The following is a 17820-nucleotide window of genomic DNA, read 5'->3' as shown; positions in this document are numbered from 1 at the left end:
ATTGCACAATTTTATAAGAAAAAGAGAATTGACTATTATTATTATTTCCCATTCAGCTTTTAGACCTGAGTGAAGAATTCATGAATATTTGTAAATTCATACACAGCTGCTGAAATTTTAAGGCCAGCTTTAGGCTCCGATCCTGCCCTGGTGCAGATCCCAGCACTTATTTGGAGTTCAATGAGTCGCTGCACAGATGCAGAAATCTATGTATGGAAAAACTATCTTCTTATCAGACACTGTGAGGCATACCACCAGGGTTCCAAGGTCTTTAGAATGATTAGGATGAGTAGGGAAAGATAGGATCCAAAGTGCAAGGGAAGGATTTCTCCTGTGAGGAGGCTAAAATGTAGTAGTCAGTGGCTGTATCGCATTTCCAGTGGATTTTCCCCTGGACACAGAGGATTATAAATGTGTTTCCCCCAATACTGAGCATGAACCTCCCATTTCTTTCTCCTCAGCATGACTCCCAGGACCCATGGAGAGTCCAAGGGAAGAGGGATGCAGCTCCTGCAGAGGTGGCTGATGTCTCCTTTCCATGTGTCAGAGGAGGCAATCCACACATAGATCAAAAGGGCATGATCTGCCCATGTGTTACTATAACACCATAGTGCCCCCTCACATCAGGGATGCCTCTGCAGTGCCCTGCCCCTGTTTTCCCCTTCTTCAGGGCTTGGGGTCTGGTTTCTTTACTGACACAAAATCCCAAAAAGTAACCAACAACAACAACAACAACAAAATCCTCCACCCAACCTTGCTGGGCACAATTCCTCCTCCCTTAGGTACCGTCCCTTCCTGCTGTCTGGGCAGGTAGAGAAGGTGCAAGGCCTGGCCTGCCTTCTTTGCCTTCTCCCAATGGACAATAAAACTTTCAGCTCGGTATTCTTTTCCAGCCCCAGTTCCCTTTTTCAGGGACCACTGCAGGAGCCCCTCTCTCCCTGCAGTTTCACTCTGCAGTTCCCCTTCTAGCTCTGTCCTCACTGAACTCCTTCTGACCCACGTGCAGTCCGGCCCCCTTAACTGGCTCAACTGGGAGCATTTCTCTAGCATAGGGGAGCCGAACCTATTTCAACCACAGGGGGACAGCCACTCTGTGACAGCTGTCATCGTCTGTTTAATCAAACACCCCATTTAGAGACAGGGCCTGATCCCACACCAACTGTCATCAATGGAAAATCTTCCATTGACTTCAATGGACATTGGATCAAGTCCATAGGACATGGCCCTTGATGGCTCATTACAATCCCATCAATTTGAGTGCTTCTTTGGGTCTGTATAAGGATGGGTTTATTGGACTGGCTGTTGAATTTTCTATAAGGGAAATACCATACATAAACAGACAACACTAGCTGCTGTCATTTTCCACCAAAGAATGTCCATTTGCATTCATACTCAGAAACAAGAGGGGCCTGGAAGATTTGAGTATATGATGGTTGACAGTTTTATGTGAGGTCAGGATGATAAATAGCATTGAAGAGTGGTGCCTACACCAAACAAAATAAAAATTCTTTGAACAGCAACATAACTTTCCACTCAAAGTATTATTTTTAATTATTATAGTTAGAGTTTTTCAATAACTGGACACCACACACAATGAATTTTTGCATAGGTGACACACTAAGCAAGGCTAAACGAAAATTCAAATTGGCAAAATATGAATGCAATTCAAGAAATTCTAGAAGTGAAGATGAGTGAGAATTTCAGAGATCCATCAGGATGATCACATATCTTGATATGTGTATCACCAACTTATCTTCAGTCAGCTCGCTCTCCAGACAACTCTAGGAAAAAGCGTTAATTGTTACCGGCTAGAGCAGCACAGGAATTCGATTGATGCGCATAAGAGATTGGTAACAATAGCTCCTCACATGTTTGTGCGTTGCGAGGTGACAGCTTGTTTCCTTGGCAACGGTGATTATGGCGTTCCATCCAAGACTCTGAACAGGGCTACAACTTTTCAAAGGATGCAGAACACAGCCCCATTGGGGGGAAGATGGGAAGAAAATATTTTACTGTAGACGAATAGCTTTATGCAAGTCGTGAGAAATTTATGCAACAGCAAGACATGTCCAAAAGGTAGGAGGAATGAAAGAGGAAAAGTAACTTTAGTCTTTGTACTGTTGTCTTGACACGCTTTGAATAAACAAGATAGTGTTACAAGATTGAATATCTTTTTAAAACATACAGTTACTGTGCCTGAATTGCTGATAGAGTCTATTATGCAATAGAAGCAATCAAGAAATATGTCTCTTTCTTGTTGTTATTTAATTACTGCAAGACACACAGTGTCTTAATATAAATGGATTATTTATGATAAGTACAAAAGTCACATTGATTAAGATGCTAAATTTGCAGTTAAATTCATGGAAAGCTGCGTGGAATTTGAGTAATAAATATACCAGTAATGGCTCGTTATGTCTGTTATGGCTAATTATGTTAATTAAATTTCTTTTGCAGGGTAGTTTTATTTTACAGAAAGCAAGATAATTTATGGCACAGTTAAGGGTAGAGATGCATTGTAACAATGAAGTACAGGTGTGTATGTTACCAAATTATTTTCAAAAGCATTACATCAAAATGTAATGCTTTTGATGTAAGGGATGGAGGGTCTCATGAAACCCATTCAAGAAAATAAACAGGAAGTATCAGTCAGTCACCCACTGTACCTAGGGTTTAGACAGCTCTCAGAATAATGCTTGATCTTACCAGTATTGCACTCACCTGTTGCAATACCTAGGCACAGTGCAGTGAACTGAGGAAGGAGGGTTAGTCTCAATTCTGAATTTCCTGGCTTTTACACGACATGTTTACGTTAGATTTGTAGGTTCACGTTACGTTCATTTTTGCATATCTGCTTTGGCATGTGCAACTGACTGATCCAGCAAAGTGACTGGGTCCCCATTTTGTGCATACAAACTGTTATTTGTGGGAGCAGTTTGGGGAGGGAAATGACCAGATATCTGATATTCACTTGCAAAAAATGGCAACTAGAAACTGGTTAAAAATTTGACCTATGCTGTTTTTGGATAAACATCCATATTTTGTTTGTTTTTCTCTTGATGATGCTAAAAACTCAATTAAATTGAGTATTGCTGTTGAAATTCATCAGTATTTTCGGAGTGGCCTTTTACCACCATTACAATAACTCTGGAGCACTGAGATGTTAAATATGGGCCAGATCATGTTCCCAGTGACGCCAACAGGAGCAGGATGGAAATGCGGAGGGCTCTTGGTGCTCCTTAATGCTGTTCCAGCAGTGTGCAAGGGCTGTAAAGGGGCCCCGGTGGCCCCAGGGAAATTCTCTTAATATAGGAGTTGCATAGGGGCAATATAAACACCCCCTTCCCACCATGGGCAGCACATCTAATAGGCTAGGGAAGGCTGTGCCCCCCGAGCAGCCCCACATGGCCCTACCCACACTTCACCCCGAGGCACCCTCCTGCCGCTAGTTGGCCCCAGCCCAGGCAAGCTGCTCCTCTTCCGGGAAGCCTACTGGGGCTAGGGCAGGTGGGACCGCCCAGTGCTGGGTGGGCCCCCGGCGTCCTACCCAGCGCTCCAGGGCTGGGGGAAAGGGTAGGCCATGTGCCTCCTGCCAGGCACTCTGGGGCTGGAGGCACTTGGATGACCTGGGGCTAGGAGGTGGGGCTGGTGGCCACAGGGTGGGGGAGGCACTCTGGCCTTCAGGGAAGAAGGGGGCAGAAGGAGTGGGAACTCAGGCAGAAGGAGTGGGCCGGGCCCGGGGCTAGCCTCCCTGAGCCCTTGGTTCACCTACTGCCCAGTGTAAGGGTGTGCTGGGGACAGGACTTGGGGCATGAGGAAGCATTTTGGAGTGGCAGGGGGAATAACTGTAGTTCAAAGCACTATGACAATTCTGATCTGCAGAGCAGTCCACAGGTAGTTGGAGTAAGGCTGCTATAAATTAGACCAGACCCCACAGCTACTGTAACTTATAGTCAGAGACATTCCAGCCCCCAAAGCAGCCCAGGATCAAGGCAAGGCAAGGAATGGCATAAAGGCACCTTTGCTCCCATTCCTTTTGTGATGCATGTTCTGTGCTGTGTCTCTCATGAAGCAGAACTCAGAATCCGGTGCAAAGCCTGGAATGTTTCCATTTTCATTAGAAGACTTGCAGCAGTGTCAGGGGAAGTGTTTTGAAACACTGCTTTTGACATTGTCAAACATTGCAAATACTGCATAGGAAAAGTTTCCATCCCAAACATCTTCACTGCCATCTTCAGAGATAACACAGGGATAGCTTTTCAAAGCATTGTATTAGGTTTTAATGTTTTCTATCTTTAAAGTCAGTTGGAGTCAGACATATAAAGCCCTGCACTGCACTTGGAAAACGTACGCCATTCTGTTCCCATTGTCTATGGAAATTTTGCCATTGATTTCAATGAGAACGGGAGCAGATCCGTTTCACCGATATGCCGTTGACATTGGGCAAGGTTCTGATTCTGTGAGGTTCTATCAGTGAAGTCCATGGGACTACATCATCTGTTCACTGGCATGACTCAGTACCTCATTAAATCATACCCATTGTTTGGAGCATAGGGGGGATATGATAGAGGTATATAAAATCATGAGTGATATGGAGAAAGCGGATAAGGAAAAGTTATTTACTTATTCCCATAATACAAGAACTAGGGGTCACCAAATGAAATTAATAGGCAGCAGGTTTAAAACAAATAAAAGGAAGTTCTTCTTCACGCAGCGCACAGTCAACTTGTGGAACTCCTTACCTAGGACTATAACAGCATTTAAAAGAGAACTGGATAAATTCATGGTGGTTAAGTCCATTAATGGCTATTAGCTGAGATGGGTAAGGAATGGTGTCCCTGGCCTCTGTTTGTCAGAAGGTGGAGATAGATGGCAGGAGAGAGATCACTTGATCATTGCCTGTTAGGTTCACTCCCTCTGGGGCACCTGGCATTGGTCACTGTCGGTAGACAGGATACTGGGCTAGATGGACCTTTGGTCTGACCCGGTACAGCTGTTCTTATGTTCTTATGAAAGGCGCAGTAGCTGTGGTATGTGCACAGCTTCCAGTTTGCAACATCAAATATTTCAGTTTTATTCCCTACTACCACCACTAAAAAATAAAATCCACAATTCTTCAATCTTCAAGGCTACACAAGCTAAATCTTAGGATCATTCTGCTCTCACTTATATCAGGTAGATAACACCAGTCAAACCATGGAGTCACTCTGGATTTACAATGGTATAACAAAGAGCAGGATTTGTCAGCATGTTTTTTTATTTAAATTAAGCAGCTATTTTATATGTATAGCATAAGAAAAACAAAACATAGGGAAACCACCCATAGCACCAAAGCTCTAACTGATTCAAACCATATTTAACCCTTTTAAATCAACATCTAAGCCACTTTTGCTTATTGGATCAGTTTCTGAAATTGTGTTCATGGATTTAATATCAGGTGTACAACTACACTCATGCTCCTTCCTCCGTAGCATGGGGTGGGGGTCGCTAGCTGGAGGAGTCTCTGCGACTTGAAGTCTTTAAATCACAGGATTTGGGGACTTCAACAGCTGAGTTAAGGGAAAGGGGGTGGGTCAGCTTTTGTGGCCTGCATCATGCGGGAGGTCAGACTAGATGATCATAATGGTCCCTTCTGACCTTAAAGTCTATGAGTCTGAGTCTATTAGAGACTCAGTTGATGCCCAGCTAAAAGAATCGGAGCCTACACGTGCAAAAGATATGTGCAATATATGTTTTTCACTTGACAATTTTGAGTTTCTCCCTCGACCTTCTTTCATACAATTTCTAAAATACAGGCAACACTGCTTGCTAAAAAGACATTAGAGATCATCACTGAGAAGAGAGAGAATGCAGTGGGGTTATAGCCACAGTGGGTTTCCATTAGAGCATTAGTGAAATTAATTCCCCTCTCATAAGGATTTAGATCTGTGATTTATGGTAACCAGTTTTTCACTGCTGGCAAAGTGAGGGGAAATGACTCAGCCTGGACAGACAGCATAAATCTCATTTTTTCCCCTTAATAGTTGACATAATCTAGAGTGCTGCTCCCAGAGGTGTCACTGGAGATTCATAGCCAGCCAAAGGGCCTCGCAATCAAGGCAGAGAGTTTCATACATTGTAAGCGGTAATTGTTTTGAATTGCATCCTGCCTCAGTCATTGTAATTTCCTTTAGATCAACTTTAAAAGGCAGTAGTTAAAAACGAGAGAGAGAGAGAACTGGGCCCGACAAGAGGCAATGGGTTCAAACTACAGCCCATCAGATTTAGATTAAATCTCAGGAAAAAACTTCCTAACTATAAGAACAGGCAGACAATGGAACAGACACCTAGGGAGGTTGTGGAAGCTCCTTCACTGGAGGTTTTCAAAAGGAGGCTGAACAGCCACCTGTCTTGGATGGCTTAGACACAACAAATGCTGCATCTTGACAGGGGTTTAGACTAGGTGACCCTGGTGGTCCCTTCTAATCCTATGATTCTGTGATTCTCTTTCCTGAGCAAAATCTGTGTTACAATAATGCTAGCTGTCTAGCTGAAACGTACTGAAATCAAACAGTGCAGAGTCCAAAGCTCCATCCTCTGTCTGTCGCTCCTGTTGCAGCCCACCTGACATTCTGAACTTCTCCTTTCAGCTATCATTTCTAGAATTCTGAGTGCTAATTCAATACCCATTTATGCAGTAGGAGAAGACTTTTCTAGTAAATTGGAGAGGATTCTGCTGCAGCAATCATGCTGACTGCAGAAAGTCCAAAGTTAGAGGTGGATCTTCAGCATGGGCAGTGCGTGAACTGCAGGCCGGGGGAAGTTAGCCCCCAGCCCCACAACTTCTGCCCAAGGCCCTGCTACTTCCACACCACCCCCACTGGAGCCCAGAGCCTCCCCCACTCCTCACCGCAGCCAGCAGCCCCCACCCCAGGCTAGTGCCTCTAGACCCAGAGTGCCGGCGGTGCAGCCCCAGCCCCAGAGTGCTACTACATGGTTCATCTGCTGATTTTTAACACTATACCTGTATAAAAATAGGCCAACATTTTCATATCTGCTTGCCTAAAGACAGAGAGCGTATTAAAGCATCTAAAAAAATAGGCTTCTTTTCAGAAATACAACACACCCCACAGCTCCCAATCAAGTCACCCGCAACTGGATATTTTTTATTGTTGTTCTTTCAATCCCCAAAATAAGACAAAACGAGAAAGATAAGATTGTTACAAATGATATTTCTACTTTGTCGTTTACGAGTTAACATTATGAGCTTCCAGATAAAAATCAGACAAGATTTGTGTGTGTTTTTGATGATACTTCAAAAAGGCAAAACAGAATCTTAGGCAAGTAGTAAATCTATTCATGATTATTTTCAAATAGGTATGTAACCTTGATTTTATTCCCTGTTTTACTTAATTTGTCTTTTACACTCTTGTTCACCATGAAACTTTCATTACCATCCCCACGAGAGTCTTTTAAAGCTGCTTTTTATTTTCCACTTCTGATACCTTGTGTAATTGTTTTAATGATATTTCTTGACCGTTCGAAGAGCTTGTAGAGTAACAGGCAAATTATTATGCTGTATCCAGTTACTAAGTTAAAGTGATTTTTCTAAAGAGTTCCATGGTAGATTTCTAAATTGCAGCCTCGGGCTTCAGAGATGTTCACTTTCTTTGAAGCACAATTGGAGTAATTTTGCCACTTTTGTTAAATAAAATGTACCTTTCAAAATTCTCTTGGGCCCTGGTCTAGCAAAGCACATAAGTATGGGAATTCATTTGGACTATACATGTGTTTGAAATTACACACAAAGTTAAATTCTTCTCTGGAACCTTAAGGGATTGTTAAAAATTACTGCTAGGAGAAAAAAGGAGAAGATTCAGAACACAACAGTAGGGTGTTTTTCATACAAACTGTATAGTGTATCCCCAGATACAGCTAATCTCTGCAGGCCATATCATACCATTGATTAACAGCCACAAGGCAAGGTCCTGTTGATTTCAATTGTGAGTTTGGCTTTCAAAGTGCTAATATGACAAGGCCTGTCCTTACAATGTTAGGGCCCCATCTTGCAAACATCTATGCATGAGTAACTGTATTCAGGTGAGCAGTCCTATTGAAGTCACACCCTGCATATCCCAGAGGATCATGTTGGCACAATCTTGTCACATATGAGGTTTTATTTACATTTTGTGACTTAGTTAACATGCATTAAAGAGGAATCTTGCTTCTTTGTTTTCCTTGTCCTTGAAACAGCCTGCATCACATTCACCAGATCAGGAACATATTAATGGTGTAAAGTGTTATCTCTTTAGCTCCTCAGGTCTGAATACAAGCAGCCATAGATTCTGTAAATCCTATTCCTCTCACTGTTCTGCTCTAAGTGATACAGATACTACTTTGCCAGTTTTATCAAGACACAGAGGAATACTCCAGCAGAGCGCTGACTCAGGGATATCTTCACCAGTAAGTGTTCTATCAGTCTGGTAATGAGTTTATAGAAAAAAACACAGATGGAAAGTAACTTTATGAATGGATTCTCTTTCTACAACATGATAATGGATGTGTTCTGCCCACATTTAGCCTCCAGATAGGATTTGATGGGCCAAATTTTGGCTAATCTAGGGAAAGTACTATAAGCAACCTGCAAATGGGTACACATACCCACTAAAAAAAACATACTCCATATGCTACAAAAGATCTTATTACAGGTAGTTCTGTGTCTAGCCAGCATACAGGCATCATCCATGTGTGGGGCTGTGCATAGGTGCAATTGCTGGGCCAGGAATGGACTAGCATTGCTATGAAGACCAGATTTTGAATCTGAGGCTTGCCCTGAAATTCCTCTCTGCGACTGCTGGTCGGGAATGCCCACAGAACAGTTTTTGGTGGGAAGACAAAACGTGGCAGATAGCTTCTGCTCCAGACTCTATTTCTGACTCTGGCTGCAGGTTTTCTGTGCTTCCATCTAGTGTCCTAAACTGGATTTTGTTTTTTTTTTTATATATATACACCTCTACCCTGATATAATGCAACCCGATTCGGATATAATGTGGTAAAGCGGTGCTCCGGGGGGTGGGGGGGTGGGGGGGGCTGCGCACACCGGTGGATCAAAGCAAGTTTGATATAACGCGGTTTCACCCATAACACGGTAAGATTTTTTGGCTCCCGAGGACAGCGTTATATCGAGGTAGAGGTGTATATATATATACTCTCTTCTCATTCATGTGCTATTTCATAACTGACTTTTATGAAGCATTTAACAAGTCATTGTTAAGGTAACACAACTCACCTATAAACATTCACCTAGAATATATTAGAAAGATATATTAGAACTGCAAAAAGTACAGAGAGGGCAACCAAAATGATTATGGGTATGGAGGAGAGATTAAAAAGACTGGGACTGTTCAGTTTAGAAAAGAGATAACTAAGGAGGAGTATGATAAAGGTCTATAAAATAATGAATGTACGAAGAACATGAATAAGGAAGTGTTATTTACCCCTTCACATAACACAAGAACTAGAGACCCCCTGAAGAAATTAATAGGCAGCAGGTTTAAAACAAAAAAAAGGACATGCTTTTTCACACCGTGCACAATCAACCTGTGGAACTCATTGCCATGGGATGTTGTGAAGGCTAAATCTATAAAAAAATAATTAGATAAGTCCATTGAGAATAGGTCCATCAATGACTGTTAGCCAAGACCGTCAGAGATGCAACCCCAGGCTCCAGGTGTCCCTAAACCTCCAAGTGGCCGGAGCTGGGACTGGACGACAAGGGATGAATCACTAGAAAGTGTCCTGTTTGTTCATTCACTCTGAAACATCTGGCAGTGGCCACTGTCAGAAGACAGATTACTGGGCTAGATGAACCATTAGTCTGACCCAGAATGGCTGTTCTTACGTAAGATTGTGTGTATATTTTTTTCTCCTGGAATAATGCCAAAAGGTTTTTGTATAAATGTGAAGATATTGCCCAATGTTTAAGACCATTAATTAATTTGTTTCTTTTATTTTACATCCTTCCAGCTTCCCTCAGATTCCTTCAAGTATCTCACTTGGCATGAGTTAAAAGAACATGATGTTCGCGGAAATCAGATTCGTTGCCCCCGGGTAAGAGAAGGTAAAGATGAAAATTTGTTCCTTTGAAAAAAAAGACATATTAATTTTAAATCCTAAGTATTCTATCCTGTACAGAATTAAATACCAGGATGAAATCCTGGCCATTTTGAAGTTAATGGGAATTTTGCCATTGACTTCACCTCTACATTGCAGGAGTTTCATTTTTTTAAATCATTCAGACAATAGCTGTGTAAGATTTAGAGTTAAAAAGCAGGAATGAATGTCAAAACTGTAGTTTCTATATTTTTAAATTAATGCTTGGAGACAACAGATGACAGAGTAAAACCCCAATCCTGAAAATGGTAACACACATGCTTAATTTTAACCATGAGTGGCCTCGCTGAAATAAATGGGACTACTCCAGAGTATGAAATTAGGCATTTGTTTAAAATTAGGTAAGTGTTTACAGGAGTGGGACCTAAATGGAAAAACAATTCTGTAGTGCATTATCTTACTTATATTTATATTCTATGAATATACACACACACGCTTACACATATGCCAGCATTTTCAAATCTGGGGGGTCTAAAGTGAGGCACCTAAATAAAAGCTTTTATTCAACATTCAGATGAACAGGAAATGTCATTTAATAACAAGCCACCAACTCACAGTGACTGTAAATTGAATGTAAAGAGTTGAATTAGCACCCACAATATAGTGAAAATCTTCAAACTAATTTACTGTCTGGGAACCTACTTTGGTATAATACTGTGTATATTATTTCAACTCAAATATCTTCCCGACTACATATATTCTCTTAAAAAGTAACTAACTGCAGACATCATATCACATCAGCTATTGAAAATATATGTTTTTCTGAGCAGGGCCTTCAGAAGAAGAGCTATTTTTCAGAGGAGAAGAAGATGCCTTGCAAGCAAGAAAACAAGTAACAGAAAAAGAGAAATGGCAACAGAGGCTGCAAGAAAACTGGGAAAACTGTGCAGTAAGATCTTACTATTAACTATTGTTATTGATATAGTTCCATAAGCGTATGTTGCACTGTATAATCAATGAGCCAAACAAATAACTGGGCCAACAATTTAAGGGCTCTGACTGGGACAGTATAGTACATTACATTATAGTGCATAGTTCGTACTGTACTATACTGAGATAGATTGGGGCTTGGACTAGGCCCCTGTGCAAGTAGGGAAAGGAAGTAAATGCCCACACCACCTTATGGGCCTACATGGGCTACCCAGGTACTTTGGATTTGGGCACATTGAAATAAATGAAGCTGTTTGCCTGCTTAGTATCAGAGGGGGAGCCGTGTTAGTTTGGATCTGTAAAAAGCAACAAAGAGTCCTGTGGCACCTTATAGACTAACAGACGTATTGGAGCATAAGCTTTCGTGGGTGAATACCCACTTCATCAGGTGCATGTGTCTGACGAAGTGGGTATTCACCCACGAAAGCTTTGCTCCAATACGTCTGTTCGTCTATAAGGTGCCACAGGACTCTTTGTCACTTCTTGCCTGCTTAGTCACTTTTTGGAACAGATGGGTGTAAAGTGGATCCAAATCCCCCCCCCCCCCCCCTCCATGCATGCTGGGCAGAATATTTGAGCCGGCACAGATGGGGGGGCTCAGGGCACTAATTTACTGCTGGTCTGGATCAACAGTCAATTGTTACCTCTCTAATAGTGATGAGGTAGCAGAGCAGGAATTGTGACACTGAGTCACAGTGCCTCATAGGGCTGCTTTTGCGGTGGTACAGCTTAGGTACCTCTCCCTGCCTAAAGGCACAGATAGGCCTTTATAAATGGAAAGTCCAGAGAATAGATGGATTTGGGGAGGGAACTTTACATATAATAATTGGGAGATTGTTTCAGGCATACCGGGGAGTGAGGAAGTAGATACAAATGTGAAAGCAGATGAAAGAGAACAAAAGGACTCAGGAGAAACTCTTTGAGAGCATAGGGAAAGGTGGAGAGCATAGGGAAAGGAGGGGGTTGTCAGAAGAGAAGAGGGTACAGATGTATGCAGAGTAACTCTTCTGGCTACAGCTACCCTCCAGTAATTTGTTATCCATATAACAAAACATCAGTTCTGTCTACCTCTTGCATGGTAGGTGGACCGAACAAATTTAGCAACATATTTCTACGAATTTGGCATCATAGTTTGTTTTAAATTAGGTATTACTCTAGCATACTGAAATAGACTCACATTGCAACAGACCCTATTGTTGCAAAGGATTTTAATAACTAAACTTAAAAAGAAAAAAATAAGCTAAAGAATTTTCTTTGCATTTTTCCCATCCCCAGAATTTGAACCTTTCATTTCAGGACTTGGGAGACCTTTACCAGCTAGAAAACTTTAACAGGATTCTCCGGAGATTAATTCGAGTGGAAAGGCTTTGGTTGGTGGACAACTCTTTGACAGACCTAAGTGCCATAAGGTTGCCAAGGTAGATGAAAAATCCTGTTGCCAGGTCCTATCCAGTATCATAGAAGTCAAAGGGAGTTTTGCCATTGACTTCAATGGGAGCAGAATCAGGCCTTTAGTGATTAACAGAGCATAATATGTGCATGTAATTCTATTGAAAAATCCAGTTAATCTAAGTTCATGATATCCAAGAGAAGTAAAAGCTATTTTGGGTCAGATTCTGCCACCTTGTTCATACTGAGAAGAGCATAGCTCCATGAGAAGTTTCATCAAAGTCAATGATATCTTCTGCTAGGAGGAAAAGTTGTTGTATCGGGTCAGTAGGAGGAAATGTACATAGAGATGATGATACTTGACTCAAGGAGGGAAGCCAGGAGTTTCCATTGCAGTTATTTCCTAATGGTCAGATATAGGGAAAGTTGCGGTTGTGTTAATAGTTGGAGTGGGAAATAATGGTCCAGCCATCCTAAAATGTAAAAGAAAGCTGTAAAGATAAATTTTCAGCCCCGATTTGCAGCCTTTGTTGAGGCAAAAAATAGCATTGCCCAATAGAGTTATATCAGTGTAAAATTGCGTGACATCAGAATCAGGCCCCTGAAAGATGAACTCCTTTATCCACAGAACAGGTAAAAGCAGAGGCTGTAAACTTTCCCACACTTTGCTTGATGTTCCTCAGCCCTAACAGAGAAGGGCACAGTCAAGGGGTGAGAAGTTAGCTCAATCTGCATATCTATCTCTTTACTAACAAAGTAGGATCTGAAGCTGCATTCAGAGAGGATGTGCACAGTGGTGTAAATTAGACCTTATGCTAACTCTGTCATATTCCCTTAGTTAGTCCTACTTACAACCACTCTACCTACTTGTAAGGTAGTCTAAGGTGTGATTTACACACTGAATTGTCAGAAGAAGGTATCAAAAGGTGTATGTTAAAGTAGCCCACATTCTGCTTTTCCTTCCTGACTATAAGGGAGTCTAAATTAGCATCCTGAGGTCCAGATCACACCCCCTTACACACCTCTACTGAATATGACCCAGCAAGTGCCAGCTGTAGCTGCTGTGGTTTTTATAACATGAACAGTTGTCCTCTGGAAACTGATTTGAGGTCACCAAAGTGAGTTCATATTGGCCACTGACCCTCCATCGGATGGTAATACCTTTTGGTCGCTGACCTAGACTGGATTTAAACTCAGAGGGGTAGCCGTGTTAGTCTGGAGCTGTAAAAAGCAACGAAGTGTCTTGTGGCACCTTATAGACTAACAGAAGTATTGGAGCATAAGCTTTCATGGGTGAATACCCACTTCATCAGATGTAACATTGAAAGGGGCATTATCACCACCCTACTACAATCTGTTCAGATCCTCCTAAAATTAATTGTAATGAGTTAACAAGAATATACTAGATCTTCAGCCAGTGTAAAATGGCCTATTTCTCTTTAAATCGATAAAGCTAGGCTGGTTTATGCCAGCTGAGGATCTGGCCCTATGTGTGTACACTGTATATTTTTTCACAATAACTAAGGATGTATATTCTTCTGTCTATGCGATAAATGATGGCATACATTTTTGTACTTTACAGATGCAAAGAATTAAATGTCAGTAAAAATCATTTTACATCCTTCAAACAGCTGCCAAAGATACCTCAGATTCGTCAGTTGTCACTGGCTGATAACAACATTGAGACACTAAGTGGGATATCAGACTTGAGATCTACTCCACTAGAATCCCTTATACTCAAGAGGAACCCCTGTGAGTTCAAAGAAAACTACAGGCAGCTGTAAGTCGGACATTATTGTCAGTAAAAACATGTACAGTGGGAAAATATCTGTTCCTATGAAAGCATAAATGTAATACACTATTGACATGCGATAGCTTTCATGGATTGTAAAGGAAACTGGCTTTGTTCTTGCTGTATTCTCCTGTCATCACAGGATAGTTCAACAAGTTTTGCAAACTTGAGCCAGTTGGCAAGATGACATGTGTCACTCTTGTCCACCTGAGGAATAGTTTCCTATGGATTTGTAATCTATGTGGAATTTTCAGAAAGTGCTTGGACAACACTGTAATCCAGCAGCTAAACGAGAATGAATTCTTGAATGCAAGCTCATGAGCTAAACTGAAGTCCATGGGCCAAGTTCAGAGGCAATCTGTAGGTGTAAGCTAGACACCCTTTCACTCAAGCCGCCTTAGCCAATTCTCACTATGTTGCTACTGGACTAGAAGTCTAAATTGAATTACATGGCAAGAAGCTGGATGAAGATGTTGGAAGATGTAAGCTAAATTGAAAGGTGGCACAAGTTCTTGCACCTCCCTGTTAGAGGCTTTTCTTGATGCTCTCCTGTCTTCTGCATCCCAACACTGTGTGAGTTACACTGACTTAGGCTCCCTACACTCAGTGGGCCAAATTCAGCAGGTGATTAAAGTTACATGATAGAAAGTGGGGGTGAGTCTAAAGGAGTAAATCTGGGGGAATCTGAGTTGGTGTAAAATGCTAATGGGGAGAGTCAGAAGAAGGTGTAAGTTACACTCCCTGGAGATTCATCTCTGTGATCCATTCTCCCCACTCCCCAAGGACTCTGATAGCCCTTCCACAGGAATAAATGGCAGGTGGGTTGGGAGGGGGTTTTGAGCCAGTCTCTGCAATATGCTCCTTACTGAGCTTCTCAGAGACCTGTGCTGCCAGGAGGTTCCTAGGGAACAACTAATGCGGGACAGTTGTCCCCATTACAGACACAGGATCTATTAGCTTGCTCTCTGGAACCTAAGCCTCCATGAGGTTTCCTGTCCGCCTGCACCAAATCCCTCCAGCATGAGTACAAAAATCCCTCTCCCTCGAGGGGAGAAAGGAAAGGAGACTCCTTGATATGAACCTGGATGAATTTCAAGTAGGCTTTTTCCCTTTGAGTTCTTCTTTGGGAGATGATGTTGATTGTGTTTTTTAAAGCTAATTTTTTCAAAAATATAAAAAAAATTATATTCTATTGTACCCTGAAATCTGAGATCTAACAATGAGACAGTGGGAATCTCATGAAACTTTATTTCATTTTCACAAGATTTATCCAAAAGGGCCAAAAGAGAGGGAAAGTCAATACTTAACTTTAATTACTAATGCTGCCTTATTACATTGATATAGACTAGAGCTTCTCATGCCAAAGGGTTTAAAAGCACATTCCAAAATAGATACATGCCAGGATTCCTTCTCCTTCCACTGGAATACAGTCACCTCTGGCACAGAGGGCAGCAGATATTAATGACAGAAATTAAAGATAGTATACCGGGAGCTTTAATGTTCACAGAAGGCCTGATGCATTGATATCAGAAGGTTTGAGATCGGGTCCATAGAGCAGACAGGACACAAGTGTTTACTGTCTTATAATAAAAGAAGCTCACAATCATAAAATCCATAAAACTGAGTTTATCTATCACAGCAGGATGAAAGTTGAGTCAAACACTTTGCAATTTGAACTCTTAGTTTCTAGGTGCCTGGGAATTTCAAACCTAATGCTTACACTAAGCTACAAAGCCCTCCCCTTTGTGATATGTTATACAATGGGCCTGATTCTCTATTCTGCTACAGGTGTTTTGCGCTTGTATAACTCCACTGACTTCGATGTCTTAAAACCAGTATAACACAGTAAACATTCAGATCCTTTGTCAGAGCTGGTCTCAAGTGGCAAACCCAGTTTGGGGTCTGAATCCAGATTTCTAGTTTGTTCAGATACAATGTTTGCTTCTGGCCCATCTCTACTTTTAATCTTAAAAATTATCCAAGTAAATACCTCAAAATACTATTTTTTCTCTGATTTCTCCTGTAGAGTGTTCTCCAATTTGCCAAACTTGAGAATGCTGGATGGGGTCCCAAAGCTGCCAGAGGATTGTCCACCTCCAGAGATCAGTTTTCTTTCAAAAATGTGCACCATACTGTAGCACTGTATTTTGTATCATAAAGGAGCTAATGGAATTGCCATACTTAACTAATAAATCCAGTACATACACTTTTTTTCTGATCAAACAGCTGTAGAGTCCGTCTGGAAATTTGATCCAGTTGAATGTGCAAGAGAGAGAAAACTGAGGAACAGATTTTAAAAGTTAGGCACACATAAGTATACATACATCTGCGTACACGTAATTAAGCTAATGCATGCAAATGTACGTACACTATTGTAAACTTCTAAGTTTGAAAATCTGGTCCTGAATGCTAGAAATATATCATGTTCCTAGTTCTCATTTCACTGATTTACATTTAAATTAGAGATAAATTGGGCTTATTGAGCTTTGTCGTCTCTTCTTACTGACACCAACATAACGCCATTGACTTCAGTAGAGTCCTGGGCCAAGATTTTCAAACATAGGAGCTTAAAGTTAGGCTCCTAAATTCATATTTGGGAGCTGCTGGGAACTCAGCACTTTTGAATGCACTGATAGTTGCCAGACTACATGGAACAGATGGGTCAAATTCAGATATTATATAGACTCCCCAAACTAACTTAAAGTTCCTTATGGTCAGTGAGACTTTTCAGGAATTCTGTTAAAAATATACAAGAAGGGAATGGAATTTGGGAGTCTCCTTCTGTGTGCTGCTGCGTGGTTAGCAGGAGTGAAAATGCAGCCAGAACTTCTTTTGCTCACTAACACCAAGAGACCTGACTCTGCATACACACAGGGAGCAGATCTGATGAATGAGAAGCTACCAGTTGAATCTAATCACTTTTCAGAGTACAACAGGACTTTAACATATACTTAATAACAGAACTGTAGACATATCTATTTAAATAATAACATGCAATCACCATGGCCTTGGTTTGGTAGCAAACTTTTGAACAGACTGATGAAGATTGTTTTGGCTCTTTCGATTTATATCTATTTTGTTATTATTTTTCCAGTATATTTTTTTCTGTTGTTGGAGAAGGTGGCTAATTACATTACAAAGATTACATTAAAAGATACATTTATAATTGTTTGCTAAGAAGGAGCTCATGGCTGGCTGTGGGGATTGAGCAAGGGCTGAGCCCAGAACCCAGCCAGACCAAGTGAGGGTACCATGATGGGCCTAGTTGTACTGTTGTAGAGAGCAGTGTCTCCAGGGATCAAGCCTTGGCGGAAGGTAAAGACTGTATACCCCGGAAGGGGTTTGTTTGTTCTGTTCCATCTCCAGACAGTGTGTGTGACTTGGCCGCAGGGCTGAGTCACTGAAGACCCACTGAAAAAACCATCAGCTGGCAGCGAGAGGAAGGGGGTGCTTGCGAGAGGTGGGTGCCACCCTGTTCCCCAAACTAAGAAACAGTAGGCTCACACCTCACCAGAAGGGGGCGCTCGTGAGAGGTGGGTGCCACCCTATTCCAAACT

General features: G+C 41.6%; 1 protein-coding gene across 2 annotated transcripts; it reads left to right on the top strand.

Moving 5' to 3' along the window:
* The first annotated feature begins 1904 nt into the window (after positions 1-1904).
* Positions 1905-16486, top strand: LOC101943397 (uncharacterized). Of its 2 annotated transcripts, none has more exons than XM_005299223.4 (7): positions 1905-2076; positions 8292-8442; positions 10006-10099; positions 10923-11041; positions 12358-12500; positions 14054-14251; positions 16290-16486. In XM_005299223.4, exons 1-7 carry the CDS (start codon positions 2051-2053, stop codon positions 16399-16401), a joined length of 843 nt encoding a protein of 280 aa, XP_005299280.1. In that variant the 5' UTR covers positions 1905-2050; the 3' UTR covers positions 16402-16486. The 2 variants fall into 2 exon arrangements, with proteins under 2 accessions (XP_005299280.1, XP_005299281.1); XM_005299224.4 differs by having other exon boundaries at positions 1915-2076; positions 12379-12500.
* Positions 16487-17820: the final 1334 nt, after the last annotated feature.

This window comes from Chrysemys picta, chromosome 9, assembly GCF_011386835.1.
Source record: "Chrysemys picta bellii isolate R12L10 chromosome 9, ASM1138683v2, whole genome shotgun sequence".
Classification (NCBI taxonomy): Eukaryota; Metazoa; Chordata; order Testudines; family Emydidae; genus Chrysemys; species Chrysemys picta.
This window is presented reverse-complemented; position numbering and strand designations above follow the sequence as displayed.